Here is a 25,625-nt window from a genome sequence, read left to right on the forward strand (position 1 = left end):
ATCGAGCATGTCTGGGATAGTCTGGACAGACGATTGAGGCGTCGTCCCAACCCACCCGCTAACATCAACGAACTTCGTCAAACGCTCATACAGGAATGGAACAATATTCCACAGGCAGAAATCCACACTTTAGTCAATTCTATGCGCCTGTGATGCACTGCAGTGGTCAATTCAAGAGGTGGTCATACCCGTTATAAAGTGGGTGGTTTTTTTTTTAACCCCTACCACACTTGGTCAAAATTTCTCCCAGTTTCTGTTAACCTATGGCTATGATTTTTGCACCAAAAGATGCATCATGGAACACTCTTTAAACACATATATAATAATTATTCCCCCCGGTTTGTTTTCGTCAAGTTATGTTCAAGCAAAGTTAGCCGAAGTTTCTTATTTTGTTCAGTATGTATATATATATAACAACTTAAACCACTGAACACATTATTCTCAATAGAGTTATACTTTTTGTTATAGTTTCATAAAAGTTCTTAAAAACCCAAGTTCTGTGCATGAGTATTCAGTTTCTAAAAATAGTGAATTGTTTTAAACTAGCATTTTGTTTTAAATTCAGCATTAAAAAAGAGCTATTTAAACTGAGATTGTAAAATACCGGTATATATCATTTTGTTTATCGAATGGTGATGATGCTATCATATTTAGTACCTATATGTTGAATATAAATGTGGGGTGGGTTGGGTAAGTTGTTATGCTCTAGTAAAAATAACATCTGGAAGACAATAAAAATCACTTGCTATTTCTGTAATTCTCTCCCGGATCAGGCTTCTGGATATCCAGAGATGGGACCTGGGACAGACATGCTCGAATCCTTAGTGGTATAGGAGCATGTTAAAATATATCACACACTTGCTATTTGTGTACAATGTTGTAGATGATTGTTGTATGATATTGCATTTGTTCCCCAAGGTTTCGACATCCAGTAATCAATACATTATTAAGCTGGAGTGCCATTAAAGGTTCAAACATTAATTGATTGGTTGGTTGGTTGGTCTGTTGGTCTGTCCGTCCGTCCGTCCGTCCGTCCGTCCCTCCCTCCCTCCCTCCCTCCCTCCATCCATCCATCCATCCATCCATCCATCCATCCATCCATCCATCCATCCATCCATCCATCCATCCATCCATCCATCCATTCATTCATTCATTCATTCATTCAATGACCAGGGCTCACTCTGTCATTGCCAAATTAGCCAATTGCTAATTTTTTTTTATACAACGTGGCTACAATATTTAATATTTGGCTAATAAAAAATTGTTTAAATTAGTCAATTTTAAATAATTTTGTAACAAACATCCTACATATTTTAAAATTGGCTAAAACAAATTTCTTTCTAGTGTGACCCCTGATTGACCCCCCCAAATAAATATGTTATTGTAATCATTGGCTTTGTTCTCTGTGGTTTCAGTTTGTTTCCATCTCAACCAGTGTCAAGCATCTGGCATATCTACAACCCCTGCAATTGCCCACAGCAGTTGGCATTGCTGTAGAGTTTCCTGTCAGATTCCTGTCAAATCTTTTACTGTGGACTATAATATTCCCTTTTTTTTATTACATGTTTTTTTGCCATAAACATTTTCTTAATTGCAAGGGTTGCATCAAACACTGCTGATAAAAAAAACCCAAGGGCATGTAGCTTGTTGCTTTCCATTACGAATATCCAATATGGTACCAGTGAGTTTCTTCTCTCTGTTGACCGAATGTTAAAACAACTGTGTATTACATATCAAACAACCATAGTTTAAAATGTACTGAGGGGTCATTAAACATATATTCCTTTCCTTTCCTAAAGAAGTATTAATGTTTTATGTTTGCAGATTGACCTGCGGCAACACGATGCCCGGATAGTGGAACTGAAGGCTCAGAAAATCAAGGAATGGGTCACCAACAAGTTACACGAGGTACTAGTATTTTCAGAATAGTGTCAGGAGGGTGGTTCAACATCTGAGGTTGCTACTACTGTTGTCAGAATAGAGTTAGGAGGGTGGTTCAACATCTGAGGTTGGTACTACTGTTGTCAGAATAGAGTTAGGAGGGTGGTTCAACATCTGAGGTTGGTACTACTATTGTCAGAATAGAGTTAGGAGGGTGGTTCAACATCTGAGGTTGGTACTACTATTGTCAGAATAGAAAGAAAGAAATGTTTTATTTAACAACGCACTCAACACATTTTATTTACGGTTATATGGTGTCAGGCATATGGTTAAGGACCACACAGATTTTGAGAGGAAACCCGCTGTCGCCATTACATGGGCTACTCTTCCGATTGGCAGCAAGGGATCTTTTATTTGCGCTTCCCACAGGCAGGATAACACAAACCATGGCCTTTGTTGAACCAGTTATGGATCACTGGTCGGTGCAAGTGGTTTACACCTACCCATTACACCTACCCGATGGCCTGCCACGACGCCACCGAGGCTGGTTTGTCAGAATAGAGTTAGGAGGATGGTTCAACATCTGAGGTTGGTACTACTATTGTCAGAATAGAGTTAGGAGGGTGGTTCAGCATCGGAGGTTGGTACTACTGTTGTCAGAATAGAGTCAGGATGGTTCAGCATCGGAGGTTGGTACTACTGTTGTCAGAATAGAGTGAGGAGGGTGGTTCAGTATTGGAGGTTGGTACTACTGTTGTCAGAATAGAGTGAGGAGGGTGGTTCAACATCGGAGGTTGGTACTACTGTTGTCAGAATAGAGTGAGGAGGGTGGTTCAACATCGGAGGTTGGTACTACTGTTGTCAGAATAGAGTGAGAAGGATGGTTCAACATCGGAGGTTGGTACTACTGTTGTCAGAATAGAGTGAGGAGGGTGGTTCTACATCTGAGGTTGGTACTACTGTTGTCAGAATAGAGTTAGGAGGGTGGTTCAACATCTGAGATTGGTATAAATGAAACACATCAACAAGTTACATGAGGTACTATTATTTTTAGAATAGTGTCAGGAGGGTGGTTCTACATCTGAGGTTGGCACTACTGTTTTCAGAATAGTGTCAAGAGGGTTGTTCTGCATTGGAGGTTGGCACTACTGTGGGTGGGCTTCATGTCAGTGGGGGGGGGGGGGGGGTCAACATCTGAGGTTGGTATAAATGAAACACTACATGTCATAAACCCATTTGATATTTTCCATTATTAACCTGGTTAATTTGTTTTAGCTGTCAAATGGGTCATTTGGTTAAAAGCCAACCTGACCTGTATACCCGATCGTAACATTTTACGATTTAGTTATAAAGTGCATGACATCAAACTACATTTGTGCTAATCGTCAAGATAATATATTACCTATGAATGCAACTTTAGAACTGTGATTTATTAAATGTTTAATTAAAATGTTATTTTAGAAGTGTTAAAGGATAAATAAAATTTGCTACTCATGTTTTTAAATGTGTAAAATATCAACTTTGTCTAGTTTATTGGTATTAGTCATGCCAGAGCCTCGATGAATACTGATTAACATAGACTCGGTTGATATTATAAAGCACTTGGGAGAAATCCTCTGTTTATTATGTATATATGACTAGTAGTGTTATTTATATAGTGGTGCTTATTTGCAGTCATACATTTTGTGACACAGTTTACCAGAGCATATGCTGTTATTAACATATACAAGTTTGACAGCCCAGAAAAAACCGTTCACTGATTGGATATTATTTTCTAAATGAACACAAACTACAGTGTAGCAGTCTAAGGGCTGTCATTCCAGCTAATGCACCACGAATGGTATATCCACGGTTGTGATATGTACTGCCCTGTCTATGGGATGGTGCATATAAAAGAACCCTTGCTGCTAATCGAAAAGAGTAGCCCATGAAGTGGCAACAGCAGATTTCCTTTCTCAATAACTGTGTGGCCCTTAACCATATGTCTGACACCATATAACCATTTAAATAAAATGTGTTGAGTGTGTCTTTAAATAAAACATTTCTTTCTTTTTGTTCTTTCTAAGGGCTGGTGGTCAGTTTGGTTCATATACCCAATGTCCATAAAATACTCTCTCTTTTTTTTTACACCAAATATGCAAAGGAAAAAGCATATGTCAGATACATGATGGATAAAATAATAATTTTGCGTCTCTGACCTTCCACTCTTGTGATTAATTTGGAATAGCCCTAAATGATGTCCATGTGTATTTATATATTTGTGTTACTGGTTGTGTAATCAGTAAATGTAGTTAAATCCTGTTACAACCAACTGTTTACACAGGGAACAACAGAATGTCTACTGTATATTTTACCTCTCTGTAAAGACCACCTCAGTGTAAAGACCACCTGTTTATACAGACCACATTTAGTAAGTCATCTGGGTGGTTGTTGTGGATAAATTCATGTGAATGCCAATTCTCTAATCATTAGGGACAGTAGTTCATTAATTTTCAAAAATAGTTTCGAAAAATAGTTCCGCATTGACAATCTTGATGCTACTGGTGTATAATTTATTTTGAGATTCATCATATTTTAATGACCATATCCCAAAATAATCCTGTCACTTTTGAAGCAATTGATGCATTCTTCATTTCTATTAAGTGTCTCTGATTTACGTAACTCAGTTCTAATGGCCATGTCTATGAAAAGCCTTGTCAGTTAGGAAGCTGTTAGTGCATACTGTATTTAGACATTGATTTATGCAACTTCATTTGTCATGCTGTAATGGCCACATTTCAAAACCTTTGTGATTGAATGCCTTAAAACTTAGATTTCTTGAAGAAAGGTTTGTCGCATAATATTTGCTATTACTTAAGGTTTTTAGTTTAGGACCTGACATAGCTGAAAACAAAATGTGTTTGTGTGTGTGTGTGTACTGTGAAACTAGAATTAGGGCACAGGAAATACAATGTTTGTTGAACAAAAAAGGAGCATTTTTAAAATAAGAAGAGCTTTTTGTCTGTATTGTTCTGGGGTGCAACTAGCCCTGCGCCCCCCCCCCCCCCCCCCCCCCCCCCCCATCCCCAAGGGTATTGGAGGTCGTTAGAACACAACTGAAGTAATTATTTATAAAGTAACAAGTTTGCAAATAGTTCTTGCCTCTTATAGACTGCTTGGTGGCTAAAATACTGGTTTAATGTTAGTTTAACTAATGACTGTGTGTTTATTACTTGTAGCTGGAACAAGCGAACCAAGAGTTCCAGGCTGAAAACCAGTTACTGCAGAAACAAGTTGGTGTTCTCCGCGATCGGCTCCAATCCCTGCCACCCCAGGCTCTCAAACACATCTACAGGCTCAGCATGGAATTCCAGGTGCGAGTTACAGCACTTTTCTAGTTCGCGAAATTACATTGTATTTTTTAAGATGGTATTATCACAAGATGCAATTTAAAATATCACCTATACTAATAAAGATAATGAAATCATTGTCATTGTATTTTAACTAATAGGAAATTTTAGTATCATATATTCCACGGGAACTAAAATGCTTAAAGGTAGTACTAAACCAAATAACTTCTGGCTTTTTTTGATAGAGAAGTGAACACCACAAGTTCTGTGATTGGTGATAAATGTGAGTGTGTTGGTTGTAAAAAAAACCCCAAAAACCAGATCATCTGGGCAAAAAAGGTATGCAATTTTATTTCATCTAGTACCACTGTGTCAAGTAGCCTTGTACTTGAAACATGTATAAGGTACTTGTAAAAAACAGTACATGAATTTTGCGTGGAACTAGGGTAGTCATAGACGCTACCCATTATCTCAGAAATGAGCAGCTTGACCCCCAATTTTTTCTGATTCACTTTAAGAGTGAGGGGTGGTAGTATTTATACCCATGGTGTTTATGTAGATTGATACACTGCAGGTAGGAGTTTTAGCCACATATGTTACTATTGTCGTCTATGGGATTTTATTTGGTAGTATACACCCTATAGGAATAAATCACAAAAATACCTTGTAATAATAAATTCAAAGGTTGATGTTAAAGTTTGCTTTGTTTAATGATGTTACTGACTATTGAATATCAAACATTTGGTAATTTTTACACATAGGTTTCAAAGGAAACTTGTTACATTTTTCCATTAGTGAGGGATCTTTTTATATACGCTTTCCCACAGACAAGAAAGCATGTATCATTACCACTGATATACCAACCATGGAGCACTGGTTTATTTGGTCTGAGGTGGTTCAGTCATAGCATTTTGGTAGAGAAGTACCTATGGAATCATTGTGGAAATGACTACACGAGTACCAAGTTGATATTTGTTCTGTCAGGTTACTCATGCTTGTTTTCTGTACTTTAACAGATGGTTATTGGTTTTGCGATTGACCCTTTGCATAAACTTTATGGACAGTTCAAGAACAATTTTTTAATTCTGTTCTATGTATGTGCAGGAATCAGCACCAGGCTTGGAAAGCTCGCAGCCCCCTGAGATCCCTGAACGCCCTAGAGGGTCAGTCCTGGCCGCTATTCACCATGAGATGGCCGACAAGAGTGGCAGCGTGGAGGTGATGACTGACCAGTCTGAGGTGGACAGTGACGAGAGTATGGGTGACATGGACCATGAACAGCTGTATCAGGAGGTGGACGCCAACCACGAGAGCATCTATGAGCCCAAGCGCCTCCTGCCACCGCTCATCAAGATCGAGCGCAAGACACTGCAGGGTGCAGGCAGCCTCTACGACTCACTCATCAGCTCCAGCAACAACAGTGATGACATGCTGTTAGAGCGCGCGCACGTCGTGTCGCTGTCGCAGACACACAGACACAACGGGAGTCTCGACAACAGCGCCAGCGATGATTTCGTCATCTCCGAGGAGATCACACCCATCAGTTTGACTCCCAGGTCTCCCAGGACTCCGCTCACTCCTTTTCTTCCCGACGCTCCTCCAAGCACGCCGACCAATTTCTTTAATGTGAATTACGACCGGAGTAGCGTGTCTGCTATTGCAACGTTGCCGAGAGTGAAGAAGGATAAGCTGAAACCCACACCGCTCAAGTTGACTCATTCAGCACCCATCGGGGCTCATCGGGCTCCGTCAAGAGAGCTAATCCAGGGAGTTGAGATTCAGGTGCATCATTTCACGAACTCTGAGCCCCGTGGTATCGGGGTTGGAGGTCACAAGTCGACCTCCACTCACATCATTTCAGCGCAAGCACAGCAAGTGTCTAATCCTCAAGCCAAACCTAGCACAGTAAGTGTTGCCATGGTTACCGCACAGAGCTATCAGGCTAATGTTATTAATTTGATTCATTACATCAGACTAATATTTGGTAGTCAGGTAGATCAAACTAGTCTGTGTGTGTGAACAAATCTTACAACCATTACTTGATTACATCAGCAGAAGTTCACAAATACAGGATCCAGTAAACAGTTCAGTACAATCTTATGATTAGAGAAATCAAATTTTGCTATAAGTTATTAAAAGTTATGTCTGTATATTTCTGTGTCTCCATCTATCATCATATTTCAGGGCTCTCCCTGCCCACTGCCAAATTAGCCAATTGCTATTTTTTTATACAAAGTGGCTACAACATTTAGGCTTTGGCTAATAAAATGTTAAATTAAGTTAACCATATTTTAATAATACTTTACTTATCTGCAAATTTGCTAAACCAACATGCATTCCAGTGTGAGCCCCGTTATTTTAGGTATCGTTTAATACAAGGCACGAAGTTAAGTGTATATCCAGCACATTTTGAGGTATTAATTTGAGCAAATGTATGTTAAACAACATCACAGTAACATATGGACATCCAGAATCTGATTGCTCATGCCATCAGTTTCCATTGGTGCTTCAATTGTCAAATTGTGTGTCAGTATAATGCAGTTACAATTTAAAATCAAGTATCCGGTTGGTTGATTGAAGTTTTTGTTTCAACTGTGAATGAATATTTCAGTTTATGGATACGTTGTACTTTCAGTTTTTATTACAAATTGTTTCATCACTAAGCTTAGAAATATTCTAGACTTTCGAAAAGTTGGAATTGTGGCATTGAGTAATACTGATATTCTTACTGTTCTAAACTCTGGTGGTTTTCAATTACTAATTTAATGCATATTTAAAAAATAAATATAAAAATAGCATGTCAGTTAATGTTATATTATATTTGTGCAGGAGAAAAGAATATATGCAGTAGCAAATAAACGAACAAAACCATGGAGAAGAATTCCAGAAATGAAAGGTACGATCTCTTGTGGATGTGTTTTGATGAGACTTTACTTCTTACCATTGAAAGAACATTATTTTTGTGTTTTTGTATTTAATTTGGGGCGGGACGTAGCCCAGTGGTAAAGTGTTTGCTTGATGTGTGGTCAGTCTAGGATTGATCCCTGTTGGTGGGCCCATTGGGCTATTTCTCATTCCAGCCAGTGCACCACAACTGGTATATTAAAGACTGTGGTATGTACTGTCCTGTCTGTGGGATGTGGTTGTACAATACATTGAAATGTATTGATCTCTTTTAGTACTAGAAATATATCATCACCAAATGTTTTAATTACTGATATTTCCTATTGACTATGACTGGCCCATACTAAATTAAGCCCAAGCAAAACTATTTATATTATAAAATTATTAATGTTATGTTTTGTGAAATAAAATAATACTAAACGTCACTCTATTAGTAAGATAACAAAAGATTGGTGGGTTTTTGTGTGTGTGTGTGTGTGTATCATCACTTTGTTTAAATTAACTCAGAAGATCATCAGTATCGTAGAAAGGCTCGCACTGGGTCTGCAGAACGTTTTGCCATATTATCTATTAAATTTCAAGAAGTTGACCATTATTTTTCAACAAAAATATCAATCAGAACATGAAATTATTTTGCACTAATTGCAATAAAATTTGCCAGATGTGTTTAAAATTCGCATAATGATTTTGGCTAGACCTGTTGTAGCATAGCTGAAAGCAAGTTAAATTAATTAACGACTGTTGTATTAACAAAGTGACATGCATTTAGTTTTCTCTGACAGTAAAATCCATAAACAACCTGGAACTCTAGACATCAATAAGTTGAACAAAACTTCTACCAATGGTTCCACATTTGTTATATTTCTTTCCGTCTGTGATATGAAATAATGCAAACATTGTGATGTTGCAATCAATAATATGAGCCGTTGTTTGTGATGTTTTGAGTGATTGGCGATGCAAGGTCACTTGGAGGTGAACTTTTAACTTGAGTAAATCAAACAGTCGAACAGGTGCATGTACACCGGTTAACCAGGCCATTTATGTCGAACATACTGCTCAACTCATTATGACCTGTCATTACTGCTAAATCATAATTGGTAGACACAGTATTGTTGTTAAAACACACTATATATGTTATGCTCTCGTTCTCTATCTTTCTCTCGCTGTCTATCTCTCTTTTTATCTGTATGTGTCTGTCTGTCTGTCTCTCTTGTCTCTGTATCTCTCTTTGTATCTGTCTGTCTGTCTGTGTGTGTGTGTGTGTCTCTCTCTCTCTCTCTCTCTCTCTCTCGCCCCGTCTCTTTCTCCCCGTCTCTCTCTCTCTCTGTCTCTCTCTAACTTCTCTCTCTCTCTCTCTCTCTCTCTCTCTCTCTCTCTCTCCTCTCTGTATGTCTCTGTCTCTGTTTCTGTCTGACCCTCTCTCCCCGTCTCTCTCTGTCTCCCAAAGTCTCTTTCTATGTCTCTTTCTATGTCTGTCTGTCTGTCTGTCTGTCTGTCTGTCTGTGTCTGTCTGTCTGTCTGTCTGTCTGTCTGTCTATCTCTCTCTCTCTCTCTCTCTCTCTCTCTCTGTATGTCTCTCTCTGTCTGACCCTCTCTCCCCGTCTCTCTCTCTGTCTCCCAAAGTCTCTCTTTCTATGTCTCTCTCTCTCTCTGTCTCTGTTTCTGTCTGTCTTTTTCTCTCACATCTCTTACTCTCTGTGTGTGTCTCTCTCTCTCCCCATCTCTCTCTCTCTCTCTCTCTCTCTCTCTCTCTCTATCTCTCTCTGTCTGTCTCTCTCTCTCCCTCTCGTCTATCTCTCTCTCTCAAAAGTCCTTTCCTATGTCTCTTCTATGTCTCTCTCTCCCTCTCCTCTCTCCTCTCCTCTCTCTCTCGCTCTCTCTCTCGCTTCTATCTCTCTCTCTCTCTCTCTCTCTCTCTCTCTCTCTCTCTCTCTCTCTCTCTCTCTCTCTCTGTATGTCTCTGTCTGACCCTCTCTCCCCGTCTCTCTCTGTCTCCCAAAGTCTCTCTCTCTCCCAAAGTCTCTCTCTCCCAAAGTCTCTCTCTCTCTCTCTCTCTCTCTCTCTCTCTCTCTCTCTCTCTCTCTCTCTCTCTCTCTCTCTCTCTCTCTCTCTCTCTCTCTCTCTCTCTCTCTCTCTCTCTCTCTCTCTCTCTCTCTCTCATATTCTGTATTGCAGTCCTTATCTTAAACTACATAACTTGTTTCTCTCTCTCTTTGACTCTATCTCCAGTATTCTGTCATTCCAGACGTCTCTATCAAAAACATCTCTTGTAAATGGGGAATAACAGGCAGATATGTAGTCTAATAACATCAGCTTATCACATGAAGATAAACATGGGAAACTCCATATGGCTGCCAAGCAGAATTTCTGTTTGTTCTTAACATCAATCATCATTAATCAGTTACTGCTTTGATTTAGGGCAGCAATCTAACAAGAGTGAGGAAATCAAATTTATTCCAAACTATTTGAAACCCATTATGCTAATTTTCTACTAATTTTTTACATTCAATCTATAGATGTATAAAAGCAAAATTCATGATGTCATTATGTGTAAGATGTTTGTTCCATATAACAAGGTAAAAAAAGTTTGCAACTGAAAATCTAGTAAAAAATATTAGAATAACGCTCTTTTCTCTGATCAGTCTGTTTCTCTCTGTGCTTCATTCTCATTCTCCATCTTTTCCAATTACAGTTTAATTTGTGTGAAGACACACATGACAGTATAATATAACTATGTTGATGAATGTCTTTGTATTGTTAGGTCAGTCCCAGTCATCAGTTGATCGACCGACTGTGTGTCACCTCTATAAGCAAGTCAGTGTTCCGGTTTATGCAACACTTAAAGGGGTAAGTTGTACAGGAATTCACACTGACATAGTTGAAGGGTGATCTTGGTTATCAAGCAGGGTTGGTGTTCATTTCGGTTCAGCTCACCATGACTCTTAACGTGACAGACCCTAGATTTTAAACACTACAACATATTTTTCACAATTAATGCCGGGTTTATTGTGTGTGTGGTTAGTTTTTTGGTGTTTTTTTAAAATTTAAATTAGAAGTACTTAAATTTTATTATTTAGAATATTAATTTTTGTGCACCTGAAGTGAATATGGTCGTGCAGGTTTTTGCAGTACCCCAAAATTAATTTTTCATAATTCTAAAAACACACATTCGTCTGAGAAGTAATGGTTATCGAGACAAGCTCTAGTTATTTTTAGACGGTATTTTCCAGTTTAAACATCGCAGACTTTAGCTTCTCTCTGTTATAACCATATCCAAATGTGTGTTGCATGTTTGTAGATTAACTGAACTTAGTGTCCATTTTCACAGGCTGAAACTAAGGTGTTTGTAGATTAACTAAACTTGGTGTCCATTTTCACAGGCTGAAACTAAGGTGTTTGTAGATTAACTAAACTTAGTGTCCATTTTCACAGGCTGAAACTAAGGTGTTTGTAAATTAACTAAACTTAGTGTCCATTTTCACAGGCTGAAACTAAGGTGTTTGTAGATTAACTAAACTTAGTGTCCATTTTCACAGGCTGAAACTAAGGTGTTTGTAGATTAACTAAACTTAGTGTCCATTTTCACAGGCTGAAACTAAGGTGTTTGTAGATTAACTAAACTTAGTGTCCATTTTCACAAGCTGAAACTAAGGTGTGTGCCTTTAAGAGAGTATCAATTCTTTTGTTCTCTTCACATTTTTAGTCCCACCTTTCCTAAGTAAAATGGGGAGATATAGTTACTACATTTTTAGTCCCACCTTTCCTAAGTAAAATGGGGAGATATAGTTACTACATTTTTAGTCCCACCTTTCCTAAGTAAAATGGGGAGATATAGTTACTACATTTTTAGTCCCACCTTTCCTAAGTGAAATGGGGAGATATATTTTTAGTCCCACCTTTCCTAAGTAAAATGGGGAGGTATAGTTACTACATTTTTAGTCCCACCTTTCCTAAGTAAAATGGGGAGATATAGTTACTACATTTTTAGTCCCACCTTTCCTAAGTAAAATGGGGAGATATAGTTACTACATTTTTAGCCCCACCTTTCCTAAGTAAAATGGGGAGATATAGTTACTACTTTTTGATGGCATCAACGACGACAGTGTTGACTTTTGTCGTAAAATTTAACATTAATAAAGTTTTGCATTAAAAATGTCTTACAAACTATAAGTCCTAGGTTGATATTGCAATGATTAAATTGATATATCTTGACATGTTTGGATTACAATAACTTTTAATAAAATCTGTGTAGTGTCCTGTAAAAAGTAAGCAGGACCCTACTACTCAGTACAGAACGGAGCTACTCAATACAGGACGGAGCTACTCGGTACAGGACGGAGCTACTCAGTACAGGACGGAGGGAATAAAAAACTCAAATTCCACCGCACTTTACATTAGTTGGAATAGTATTTTATGTTTGGTACTTTGTCATGCAAGTGCATTTTTGAAAGTAACTTGATAGTCTTTAAATCTATGAAATTAACATTAATACATAGTGAAAAAATGAAATAAATTCCTTTGAGTTAACTTAAATAAACTCGATCTATAATGGAATTGACAAGTGCATGTTTAGAAGAAGTGCTGGCTTGCAGGTTTTCCAGTGTTCTAGTCCAGTTTGAAGCCTTAAAAATCAATGATGTAAAGACACACAAGTGCACTGTCCTTACGACTGTATAGGTTATTGTGTGCACATGTGATTAAATGCTTCGTTATTCTTTAATTAACCGTGTATTGATTGATGTGCCAGGGACTGTGAAAAGTATGGCATTAGCTAAATTAATAACAACCTACACACTCGGAGGATAAAGCAGTATGTCCTCAGCATCGACCAACAACACCAAGACATCTGTTTTGTTGGTTGGAAAATTATCCCGAGATTAATTTTCTCAACATGGAGCTCAGCATGAAATCTGGAATCCGGGAAATATCATGATTTAATTGGTGACTTTCACATTTTCCGGTAAAAATCTATAAATACTGTGATCTCTTAGCATGACTGATATGGATGATGTATTCGTGTGCAGCTAAACTAAGTAGTTTGACCTTTTCACTTACAGAGAATGGGGGAGGGGGAGGGGGAGGGGATCGAGCACTCCATTAATGTGTGATGGGTGGCAGGATCGATCCCCTCTAAAGATTGATCCATATTTCCCTTCCAACCAGTGCTCCACAGCCGGTATATCAACAACTGTGGTATATGCTTTCCTATCTGTAGGAAAGGGCTTATGAAAGATCCCTTGTTGCTAATTATAGGTAGGACAAAGCACTTGCCTGATGTGCAGTCGGTCTAGGATCGATCCCCATTGGTGGCCCATTGAATAATTTCTTGTTCCAGCCAGTGCACCACGACTGGTATATAAAAGATAGTATGTGCTATCCTATCTGGATATTAATGGAACAAATGTAACATGTTTCCTATCTAAGACTATATGGCAGAATTACTAAATGTTTGACATCCAACAGCCAATGATGGATAAATCGATGTGCTTTAGTGGTTTTGTTAAACAAAACAAACTTTAAATTTTCTCTTTTGCATAAAAGTTATTTGGCGGTTCTACAAACATGAGGACAGCTAGAAAGAGATTTGTAATTTTGTTTTAATAAATGTCTTTATTGTGTATTGGAGGTGTTCTTAAACATTCCTTTCTCGGTTTCCTAAAGACTGCGAGTAAACAAGAAGTTAGTAAGACTTTACCATGACTTATCTCCTCGCAGAAACTTACAAACTGTCATTCCTTATTGATTGGTAATAAAGCTTAATCTGTGGTAGTAGGCCTGTACAAGTGTACCAGTCTATTGCTGTCTGGCACGATCTCACTCCACGCTTAATTGATTCTACCTCAACTCTTATCTTGACGATCGTGAACAGTGAATGCATGCAGTATAAATAGCACTGTAGTCAATTTGCTTTTATGTAGATCTGTGTGGTTTCCGAAAAAAATAAAAATGATGATGTTGGATTAAAAAGAGGAGATAACTTGTTTAACTTTGAAATGATTTACTGTTTATTATCTTGCCTGCAATGAAAGTAAGATATAAGTATTTATTTGCCTGTAGGAACGATATTGGGGTGGGGGTGGGGGGCACAATCTGTAATGGAGGGACACAGTCGTGTGTGTATGTGTGTGTTTGAAACCAGATTTATATAAAGTAGTTAAAAGTTGGGGTACAGTCCCCCACTCCGGCCTCTCGGTTGCTACGGACCTGAGAATGGCCAGAAATGTAATTGTATTGCATATGCAGATATTTATATTTGAAGCAAGAATATGTAGCCTAAGAAACATTTATGGTTTATTTATAAAAGATTAAACTAGTGGACAACTTGATAATATGGCTACAAACTCAGGATGGTTCTTTTATTATAAACTCAAGAGGGTAAATTAATCAAGGTATCGGCACAACGTTTATTTACATTTAAGCAAACGTACTAATGTGACACTCCAGAATTGACGTATGCATCAACAGTCGTCAAACAAAAACAGGTCAATAACAACTTTACTTTGAAAGTTGTTCAGCATTCAGAAACCAAAAAATATCATGCGCTAGTTTTTTTGATGTTAGGATATCCGACGTCGTTCCCATTCAAAACCACTGCATCACATATTCATACATCATTTGAATATATCGATCGATGGTTAACTGATATATATAGTTTATAAAATATGTTGTATTAAGTTTGAGACTATATAATAAAGAGATTATTACCCTCGTGTGTTTCGGTATCATCAATATCATAGATTAGGAATAAACATAATGTATTGTGCTCGGCAGACTTGAAGTTGTGTGTGTCTCATATACATGATAGTGAAAAGTAAATACAAGAAAAACATATAAAGTAAAAATAAAATAAAATAAAATAAATTATAATTAAAAAAAAATATATATATATATATATATATTTAAAACTTCGTAAATACCAAATATTTCAAATAAAGTTGTATGTGTCCGATATAAATTATAAATAAAATAAAATAAATAAATAAATAAATTGTAGATTGTAGTTATATGACTGTCTTTTTTTAATGAAACGATAAGGTGAAAATATAGCTGTGATAAAGGTCTATGTGAGGTAGGGATTTTGTTGGGTTTTTAGACAGAAGGGGAGGCATATTTTTATTAAATTTTAAATACTGATATATGTGGAGAATTAAACATCACTAGAAATCCGTGTGAATGTAACTATAATTCTAATTGTTAAAAGTAGCAAATACATTCCAATTAAGTTCATTTTATTGTATAAATATTTAAATTTTGCTTTGTTAAAACCCTTGACAGGTGGCTCCAGAGACTGTCTAAATTCCAATTAAGTTCATTTTATTGTATAAATATTAAAATTTTGCTTTGTTAAAACCCTTGACAAGTGGCTCCAGAGACTTGGTCTAAGTTAATGTTTCTCTGATTTTGGTCTTAAACCATTCCAATGTAAACTTTAGTAGACCGTTTTTTGCTGCCATTTTACCATCTGATATGAAATATGTACGTTAGTCACTAGAGATTCACATCTCCTACGAAGCTACTCACGACACTCATGACAACTGTTGATCATAGCCCCCCCCAATTTGTATACAGCCTGGATTCCATCTAATTTGGCAAGGGAAGTTACTCTTCACGCGCATGCGCAATAGGAATGCGAAAGAGTTCTATTGATCAAATTTCATTTCATTTCCTAATATCTATTTTTTCTTACATATGAAATTATTGTGCTATTTAGAATAACAAGAAACACCTTTAATATATGGACACTGATATTCTAAACAAGAAACACCTTTAATATATGGACACTGATATTCTAAACAAGAAACACCTTTAATATATGGACACTGATATTCTAAACAAGAAACTACATTTAATATGTATATATATTTAATATTAATTTTAGTTGCTAAAACATTGTTATTATTCGGAAATATCTTACAATTGTAACAAACTCAGAACAGTCTCTTCATGTTTTCCTAGTGACCTAAGTAGTTCAAACTGTTTACCATAACTCACTTGATAAATCTTCAAAATCCATGATGAGGTGGGTTTTAAAAAAAATATTTCACTGCCATTGTTAGTATAAGTTTTCTTAGAATGAAATATTCTATTTTTAAAAAATAATCCTTTAAGAAGTGGTACTATCTTGGACAACAAAACGTGGTCGAGAGCCATCGAATGTAGGACTTCATACACATACACAGCCATTAATCATAATCACAAGCAGAAACCATCTGAAAAACGGGCAGTCTAGCAAACTGTAATGACTTTTACACATTTATATAAACTGACACGACATTGCAATATCATCAGCAGGAAGATTAGGTGGCTTTTTCACCGAAGGCTTTCCCAATATCATTTAATCTTTGGGTTTATTTTCACAAATGTTGGCAAGATTACAGTAGGCAGGCACATTTGTGATGTTTTGAAACTCATTGTGTGTATAAATAAAATTACATCTGAGTAACATAATTTAACATAATTTAAGATGTCTGCTTTTAGATCTATGTTGAGATATTTGAGACATGTAAATGTTACAAACAACCATTGGTATCTGCAGTGTATCTCTGTAGTTAAAATAATGTATGTGTAAGAATATTGTGACTTGTGATGGGCGTGAACAACATGAAATTTCTATGCACATTTTCCCCCTGGTTTACAGTATCAAATTGTTATATATCATGGACTGTTTTATATGCACTTTGTCACAATCAGGATAGCACATACCACAGTTATATTTGAACCCATGAGGCTGTTTGAGGAAAGTAAGTGGCTATGTTTAGTGATGATTAGGGTTAGAGCTAGCCTACTAATGAACACTGACGTACGATATGTTTTGATAATCTGTCACAGAGCACTGACTGGAATGGAAACACACAGGTCTGTCCACTGAGCCCATTATAACAGCTGTTAACAATAAGTGATTCACCAGGTCACATCTTGTCTTTATGTTTGTGTCTGCTATCAAATAATCTCCTTAATGAGCTTTTTTCAACATGATAAGTTATGGCTGAGTAAAATGAGATAACTGTCGTTTTATATCTAGAGTACCAAATTGACATAACTCATAATTTCCAAGAAGGAGACAACTGCTAACCCTGAGTAATGTCTAATATGTTATTGTTTTCTAGAAAGCTGCCCAAATCCGTAGTTCACCGTTCATGGAAGATTCATCGTCGGATTCATCAGAAAATGACGAGGAGATTCCTGTTGCCATAGTTCCTCCAAGCCAGACTGGTGGTGACCCACCGCAAGCTGTGGTCGGTGACAGCTCAACCAAGGAGAAACCCGTCCGAGGTGAGCACTCACTAGCATATTAGTCCCTACCAGTCCAACTGGAGGATGCTATAGGTTTTGTCACCATCTGTCAACCAAGGAGAAACCCGTCCGAGGTGAGCACTCACTAGCATATTAGTCCCCTACCAGTCCAACCGGAGGATGCTATAGGTTTTGTCACCATCTGTCAAACAAGGAGAAACCCGTCCGAGGTGAGCACTCACTAGCATATTAGTCCCCTACCAGTCCAACCGGAGGATGCTATAGGTTTTGTCACCATCTGTCAAACAAGGAGAAACCAGTCCGAGGTGAGCGCTCACTAGCATATTAGTCCCCTACCAGTCCAACCGGAGGATGCTATAGGTTTTGTCACCATCTGTCAACCAAGGAGAAACCCGTCCGAGGTGAGCGCTCACTAGCATATTAGTCCCCTACCAGTCCAACCGGAGGATGCTATAGGTTTTGTCACCATCTGTCAACCAAGGAGAAACCCGTCCGAGGTGAGCGCTCACTAGCATATTAGTCCCCTACCAGTCCAACCGGAGGATGCTATAGGTTTTGTCACCATCTGTCAACCAAGGAGAAACCCGTCCGAGGTGAGCGCTCACTAGCATATTAGTCCCCTACCAGTCCAACCGGAGGATGCTATAGGTTTTGTCACCATCTGTCAACCAAGGAGAAACCCGTCCGAGGTGAGCGCTCACTAGCATATTAGTCCCCTACCAGTCCAACCTGAGGAGGCTATAGGTTTTGTCACCATCTGTCAAACAAGGAGAAACCCGTCCGAGGTGAGTGCTCACTAGCATATTAGTCCCCTACCAGTCCAACCAGAGGATGCTATAGGTTTTGTCAGTTATCTCCCTTGAACTTGGGAGATATGAACATTTGTTAGACCAGGGCCCGTGCTTATAAAACTTAAAGTCTAGACCTTAAAGGAGAGGACAATTAAGGCATTTGGCCTGGTATGCATGTTCTACAATATATAATGCACATTATTGCTTAATATCAACACGTATAATCGTATAGTTAATTAATAAAACGGTTAAATGTGACGGCTCTTATATATAACGGGCGCAGCCATTTTGTACCATCTCAGTGAGTACGCCCTCTGGCGAGCTGGTGGTTACGTAATACTTAACGCGTCACGTCAGAAATGAGCCTTAGAACTAGAGAAACACAATCTACCTGGTTTTTGCGGGATGATAAATAGTCATACATTGCAATGTTCTGTAATAATACACATCCCAGTAAGCCAGCAATAAGTATATCCAGCAATATATGTATTATTTTTCAATATAAAATAAAATACCATTATCAAAATGGCTACACAACAAGTCGAAACATTTAACAATCTTTTGCCCATGCATTAACCTACGTACTGAAATGATACACGGAGTGTTTTCTTAGTTAATTGGTCTATGCTGTTAGTTGCTTCTACCTGTGATTCCTGATTGGCAGGTGTGTATTTGATTGGTAACCAGACGAGCCAATTAATTGATGCTGTCTAAACACAAAAATACATACCGGTATTGTGGAATATTACCTGTCGCCCTAAAATTGTAATGGACATGGTTTATTACTGTAAATAGTTCTGTAAAACTATTGATTAAGTAGACTTTTCCATCTAAAACCACAGAACTGACCAATTACATAGTCCCAAAGAAAAGAAAATTATCACTTGGGTATCGTGGGTTGTCGTTTTTGCTCCAACGTAGCATATCAATAGGCCTAATAGTGTACATTTGTACTTTGGATTATTAAACAGAGAAAAATACTATAACCCCATTTTGTTCCATTAATGCAACTTGAAATATATTTAGTTAAATAGTTTATTATTATGTCATTTATGCTGTTTTACAAGTCAGGTTGATCAAACAGAAGTGCCTTGTCGAAAATTACTGCTTTTGTTTACACTGTAGATACAGGAGTTGGTCAGGAGCTGACGTCACTTCGCCCAAAGCTATCCCACTGGACGTCACAAAAACGAAACAAAATGGCTGCCCCCAGTTAGCAGGAATAATCATGTTTTTTTATTAACTCTAAAATTACGCGTTTTTCATTTGCTAAAGTGTCAGTATGTGTTGGTGGTCCGGGTATGCATCTTTCCAACACATACGGCTCTTGTTTGAGTTGACCCTACCTTTAATAAAGTCCAGACTTTAACGTAATGCTATTTGAATGACATTGCTATGACATTAAAGTCTGGACTTTATTAAAGTCTAGACTTTAAGGTATATAAGCACGGGGCCAGGTTGAGGATATTTCTTGCTTTAGCAGGACTCTCAGAATGCTTGTTATAAACTGGTTGCAGCTAAACATTGGTTGTAAAGACATTAGAGATATACAGAGATGATCATTTATCATGATTTGACATTACTTAAATAAATTTCTTAACCTGGAAATTACTGCTATTAATTAGTTCACATTATTGTTTTAGAAATCTACCCAATATGATGATAAACAAACTGGTTATTCTGATTAATGGTCCAAAACTTCTCGTTATCTTATAGTAACATGTGGTTAATGAGTGCTGATTTTTCCAGTTTGCATTCATGAATGTCAAAACACTAAGTGTAATCTTGTGGAATGGTAAACACATTAAGAAAGTAGGTTTTTACAGTGGTAAATAAATTACTGCATGATGCATTAGTTTAATGAGCTGTTCAACAGTTATGTAATGCAAAATCTGGTATTTTTTATATGCCCCCCACCCCCCACCCCCCTGCCAATTTTTGTTTTGCAATTCTAAGATTACTCTCCCTTTAAAATTATGTAAAAGTCATTAGCAACACCACCTTTTCTGTCACTGTGATGTAATTTGAACAAAATTATTGGATTTTACATTTTTTTTTACCATAAATGCTTTTAGGAACAAATTGCCATAAATAGCTGCATTTTCATTTCATTTCAACTTATTTTCATGCTTCTATCCAATTACGGTTCAAGCACACTGTCCTGGGAACACATCTCAGTTATCTGGGCTGTCTCTCCAGGACAGTGGGTTACCGTATATCTTCGCCTATAAGTCAAATTTTTTTCACCCAAAAATTATTTTATATCTTGGGGGGTCGACTTATAACAGGGTAGTTGTTAGTGGTTAGTGAGAAAGAAGAGGGTGTAGTGGTCTTACACCTACCCATTGAGTTGTTAAAACTCGCTCTGGGTGGGAGCCGGTACCGGGCTGCGAACTCAGTACCTACCAGCCTTATGTCCGATGGCTTAACCACGACACCACCTGGTGGCTGCATTTTACTTTTCATTTGCAAATGTTACATAACTCCTAACAGACAGCCTTCCATCCCCTATTTTTGTAAGACATCCCTTGATTCCCCTTCCTTTAGAACATTAATTGTTGAATTGCCCTTATAAATGGCCCTTATTAACTGATACACTTAAAAAGTCAGAAGGAATAATGGGTTGTTATACTTATTTTGGTTGTAACTATGGTAACAATGTTACTGTTAGATACCTTAATAAAGAAATTTGATTGACAGGTGCATCATGTCATTCAACTGTGTCCGAGGTGTCATGTGACTATGCCGTTCCCCCGGACGATGTCTCCAGTAAGAGCGACTCCGACACCTCTGAGCCAGAGCAGAAACTCCTCAAGTTTGCATCGGATAGTCAGAAACATGTAATTATCTTTTTATCTCACTCTAGTGTTGACATCGGATAGTCAGAAACATGTAATTATCTTTTTATCTCACTCTAGAGTTGACATTGGATAGCCGGAAACATGTAATTATCTTTTTATCTCTCTCTAGTGTTGACATCGGATAGTCAGAAACATGTAATTATCTTTTTATCTCACTCTAAAGTTGACATCGGATAGCCGGAAACATGTAATTATCTTTTTATCTCACTCTAGTGTTGACATCGGATAGTCAGAAACATGTAATTCTCTTTTTATCTCACTCTAGTGTTGACATCGGATAGTCAGAAACATGTAATTATCTTTTTATCTCACTCTAAAGTTGACATCGGATAGCCGTAAACATGTAATTATCTTTTTATCTCACTCTAGTGTTGACATCGGATAGTCAGAAACATGTAATTATCTTTTTATCTCACTCTAGTATTGACATCGGATAGTCAGAAACATGTAATTATCTTTTTATCTCACTCTAGTGTTGACATCGGATAGTCAGAAACATGTAATTATCTTTTTATCTCACTCTAAAGTTGACATCGGATAGCCGGAAACATGTAATAATCTTTTAACTTACTCTAGTGTTGACATCGGATAGTCAGAAACATGTAATTATCTTTTTATCTCACTCTAGTATTGACATCGGATAGTCAGAAACATGTAATTATCTTTTTATCTCACTCTAGTGTTGACATCGGATAGTCAGAAACATGTAATTATCTTTTTATCTCACTCTAAAGTTGACATCGGATAGCCGGAAACATGTAATAATCTTTTAACTTACTCTAGTGTTGACATCGGATAGTCAGAAACATGTAATTATCTTTTTATCTCACTCTAGTGTTGACATTAGAAACATGTAATTATCTTTTTATCTCACTCTAGTGTTGACATCGGATAGTCGGAAACATGTAATTATCTTTTTATCTCACTCTAGAGTTGACATTGGATAGCCGGAAACATGTAATTATCTTTTAACTCACTCTAATGTTGACATCGGATAGTCGGAAACATGTAATAATCTTTTAACTCACTCTAGTGTTGACATCGGATAGTCGGAAACATGTAATTATCTTTTAACTCACTCTAGTGTTGACATCGGATAGTCAGAAACATGTAATTATCTTTTATGTTATTCTAATTTCATTCAGAGATGATCTCAGGATACCTTAGAGAAGTGTGGTTATCTGTCAAAGCTGAGTGGTAAGGTGAAGATGTTCACTGTTGTAACACTGTTTTCAGGATACCTTAGAGAAGTGTGGTTATCTGTCAAAGCTGAGTGGTAAGGTGAAGACGTTCACTGTTGTAACACTGTTTTCAGGATACCTTAGAGAAGTGTGGTTATCTGTCAAAGCTGAGTGGTAAGGTGAAGACGTTTACTGTCATAACACTGTTTTCAGGATACCTTAGAGAAGTGTGGTTATCTGTCCAAGCTGAGTGGTAAAGTGAAGACGTGGAAGAGGAGGTGGTTTGTCCTGCGTAATGGCGAACTCTTCTACTACAAGTCTCAGCACGATGTCCTCCGCAAACCTCAGGGATCCATCATGCTCGACGAGCAGACCAAGATTGTCAAGTCTTCGGCAGAATGTACTTTCGAGGTAATCGTCATTAACACAACAATATAGGAGCTCCAAACCTTGCATGCAAGGACAACTTGGGATGATGGTGTCTCGCATACCATAACTAGGTCATTGCGACCTACTTTTAAGACTACTGCACATTAAAAGAAATCCTTGTCTGGGCCATATCTTCCTTATTAGTTCAAATAGGATCATCAAACCTGGCTTGCAAGTACAATTTTTGATGGCATTGTGTTGCATATTATAAATAGGTCACAATGACCTAGTTTTGATGGGCGTATCATGCACCTTAATGGTAGTCTTGTTTGATGTGTTAACAGTCAAACATTGTATAACATAACAACTGAAAATGCGTAATTATAAAACAGCAACAAATATTTTTTTAAATGCAAAATGCAGTATATTTGTAAATACTTATAATTTGTTTTTCAGATATTTAATTCAAAGAAGACTCATTATTTAACAGCCAATTCCCCAGCAGAGCTTGAAAGATGGGTGAGATGTAAGTCTTACTGCAGGTTATCTTTTATAAAATAGTCTTAAACATTTCTTTTAACATACCTGTTGGACCAGTAATGTTTAAATCAGTATTTTGTTGGTTGGTTATGTGCGATAGTTGTGATGTAAATATTTGTTGCTTGTATTTTGGGTAAATTATGATTAAAATTATTCAGGTGCTAAATTTTGAAATAAAGGTTTACGTGCATGTAAAAAATTAAGAATGTAAGTTAAAAGATATGCCATTCTGGCTCTTAGGTAAAGATAGATGAACCAGTAGCTTATTAAGTTTTAAATTAAACAATGGTTTCTTGCTCAGTTATTTTGAAATATAGCCAGTTTAAATTTAAAATATTATTTTGATCTTTATAACATCAGTTAGAACACATATATACTAACCCTTTGCTACTAGTTAAAATAATACTGCTTTGAAAATGTGGGGGTCTTTAAATGTAAGTTGTGTGGGGTTTTTTGTTGAATTATAAATTATTATTATTATTTTTTTTTCTCTCTGTTACATAAAATATTTTTATTCTTGCAGTGCTGAACCGAGTTTTAAAGAGACAGGCTACAAGTCACCTACTTGAGAGTGTCGACTCAAAGGCAGTTGTTAAAGGCTGGATAACAAAGGTGATAGTTTGTTTGTGCACTTGTTCAATGAGTTACGAAACTAAAGGTAGTTTAGTAAGATCTCTATTTCATAACTCAGTGAATATGAGTGGGAAAAACACAACATTTTATACTAAACACTAAGATAGCTTTAAAATGCAATGTTCATGATATTGCTCTTTTTAACTGAATAATTGTACCTAATTTATAGAAATAATACCTTTAACTGTTGTAATAAATATTTCATATTGATGATGTTTTAATTGTTTTGATAGTATAAGAATCCACTGAACGTTTACATTTCTAAAATATTAAAATATTAGCAGTTGGAAAACTAATTATTTACAATAAGACCTGCAATGCTATTAGAGATTTGCTCCTTGTACAGACAGTAGTATACCCGTCTATTATGTTTTAGGAACACATCAGTCTTATGGAGTTCTCATAGTTAAATTTTAGACTTAGCTTTCCTTATGACACTTAGAATAATATCTGTAAATGTTGAATGAAAAAGCATTAGAAATTGTTTATGACATTTTATGTCAGTTTTATTGCCACTGTAATAAAGTAATTGTTTGGTTTTAAGGTTAAAAATGGAGCGTCTAAACGATATTGGTGTGTTTTGTTAAGTCGACACTTCCTGTATTACAAAACACCAACAGACAAGGTAAGTAATTCTATGCAAGCTTATTGTTGTGTTCACTAAATTGGTTTATCTACGAAACAACAAACTGATTAACAAATATTTTTATATAGTTATTTACTACTAATAGAAAAGTGCTAAAAAGCTATGCTTGAAAAACTGTTCCTAGATAGTACAGGATAATTTTCATAAAGTAATTGTTTTGGTCATTATGAGGTAGACAGCCGTTTCTACCTATTGGTTATGTTGCATGACTTTCAAGTTAGTACATGATGAGAAGAGTGACGTCACGATACAAAACCAAAATGGTAATTTTTATTTCTGCTAAGATGCTGTTATGGCATGTTTGAATTGTGCCCATTCACAATATATACTTCATTGTGTTTTACACATTTGTATTTGTATTATAATAGTTGTAACTCCATAGCCAGCCAAGACTGGCCTCGGTGGTGTCGTGGCAGGCCATCGGTCTACAGGCTGGTAGGTACTGGGTTCGGATCCCAGTCGAGGCATGGGATTTTTAATCCAGATACCGACTCCAAACCCTGAATGAGTGCTCCGCAAGGCTCAATGGGTAGGTGTAAACCACTTGCACCGACCAGTGATCCATAACTGGTTCAACAGAGGCCATGGTTTGTGCTATCCTGCCTGTGGGAAGTGCAAATAAAAGATCCCTTGCTGCTAATTGGAAGAGTAGCCCATGTAGTGGCGACAGCGGGTTTCCTCTCAAAATCTGTGTGGTCCTTAACCATATGTCTGACGCCATATAACCGTAAATAAAATGTGTTGAGTGCGTCGTTAAATAAAACATTTCTTTCTTTCTTTCTTTCCATAGCCAGCCAAATGACCTTTCTAAGTTTTTTGTTTTTTTTGTTTTTTGTAGACTCAAGTAGGGGAGATAACTCTACAAGACTGCAAGCTAGAAGACATCGATGGTGCCTATGACAGCGATGACGACTCCGACTCGGTGTCACAGAGTCATCACGTGATCGCGGTGTGGCCACCGTGCCAGGGCCCAACCTATCTCGTTATTCCTACTAAGCAGGAAAAAGTCAGTTTTTTACTTAATGATGTTCTTTAATCAAAAATTTTGTAACTTCTGTTTCAAGATCTTTATGTAATTTTAAAAAGTCTGTACTTCTAATACAAAACTGGAAATTGATTATTACAGTTCCCTTATGATCACTTCAATATTACACTGACTCATCTCAAGTCCTAAATATTTGATGCAATTAATCCTTTTATTAATTTATTTTGAAACTGAAACATTTATCATTTTA

At 37.1% G+C, this 25,625-nt stretch overlaps 1 protein-coding gene across 2 annotated transcripts in view; it reads left to right on the forward strand.

Annotated features, from left to right (window-relative positions):
- LOC121371726 (pleckstrin homology domain-containing family H member 2-like) overlaps window positions 1-25,625 on the forward strand; it is a 179,626-nt gene that overhangs the window by 77,283 nt on the left and 76,718 nt on the right. For both annotated transcript variants that reach the window (XM_041497826.1, XM_041497827.1), the window contains exons 5-16: window positions 1,825-1,908; window positions 5,100-5,234; window positions 6,315-7,115; window positions 8,040-8,106; window positions 10,876-10,961; window positions 17,222-17,387; window positions 20,861-21,000; window positions 22,416-22,613; window positions 23,028-23,097; window positions 23,635-23,723; window positions 24,289-24,369; window positions 25,229-25,396. In XM_041497826.1, coding sequence (XP_041353760.1) covers window positions 1,825-1,908; window positions 5,100-5,234; window positions 6,315-7,115; window positions 8,040-8,106; window positions 10,876-10,961; window positions 17,222-17,387; window positions 20,861-21,000; window positions 22,416-22,613; window positions 23,028-23,097; window positions 23,635-23,723; window positions 24,289-24,369; window positions 25,229-25,396 — 2,085 coding nt within the window. The remainder of the gene's footprint in view (window positions 1-1,824; window positions 1,909-5,099; window positions 5,235-6,314; window positions 7,116-8,039; window positions 8,107-10,875; window positions 10,962-17,221; window positions 17,388-20,860; window positions 21,001-22,415; window positions 22,614-23,027; window positions 23,098-23,634; window positions 23,724-24,288; window positions 24,370-25,228; window positions 25,397-25,625) is intronic.

The sequence above is a fragment of the Gigantopelta aegis genome, chromosome 4 (genome assembly GCF_016097555.1).
Source record: "Gigantopelta aegis isolate Gae_Host chromosome 4, Gae_host_genome, whole genome shotgun sequence".
Taxonomy (NCBI): domain Eukaryota; kingdom Metazoa; phylum Mollusca; class Gastropoda; order Neomphalida; family Peltospiridae; genus Gigantopelta; species Gigantopelta aegis.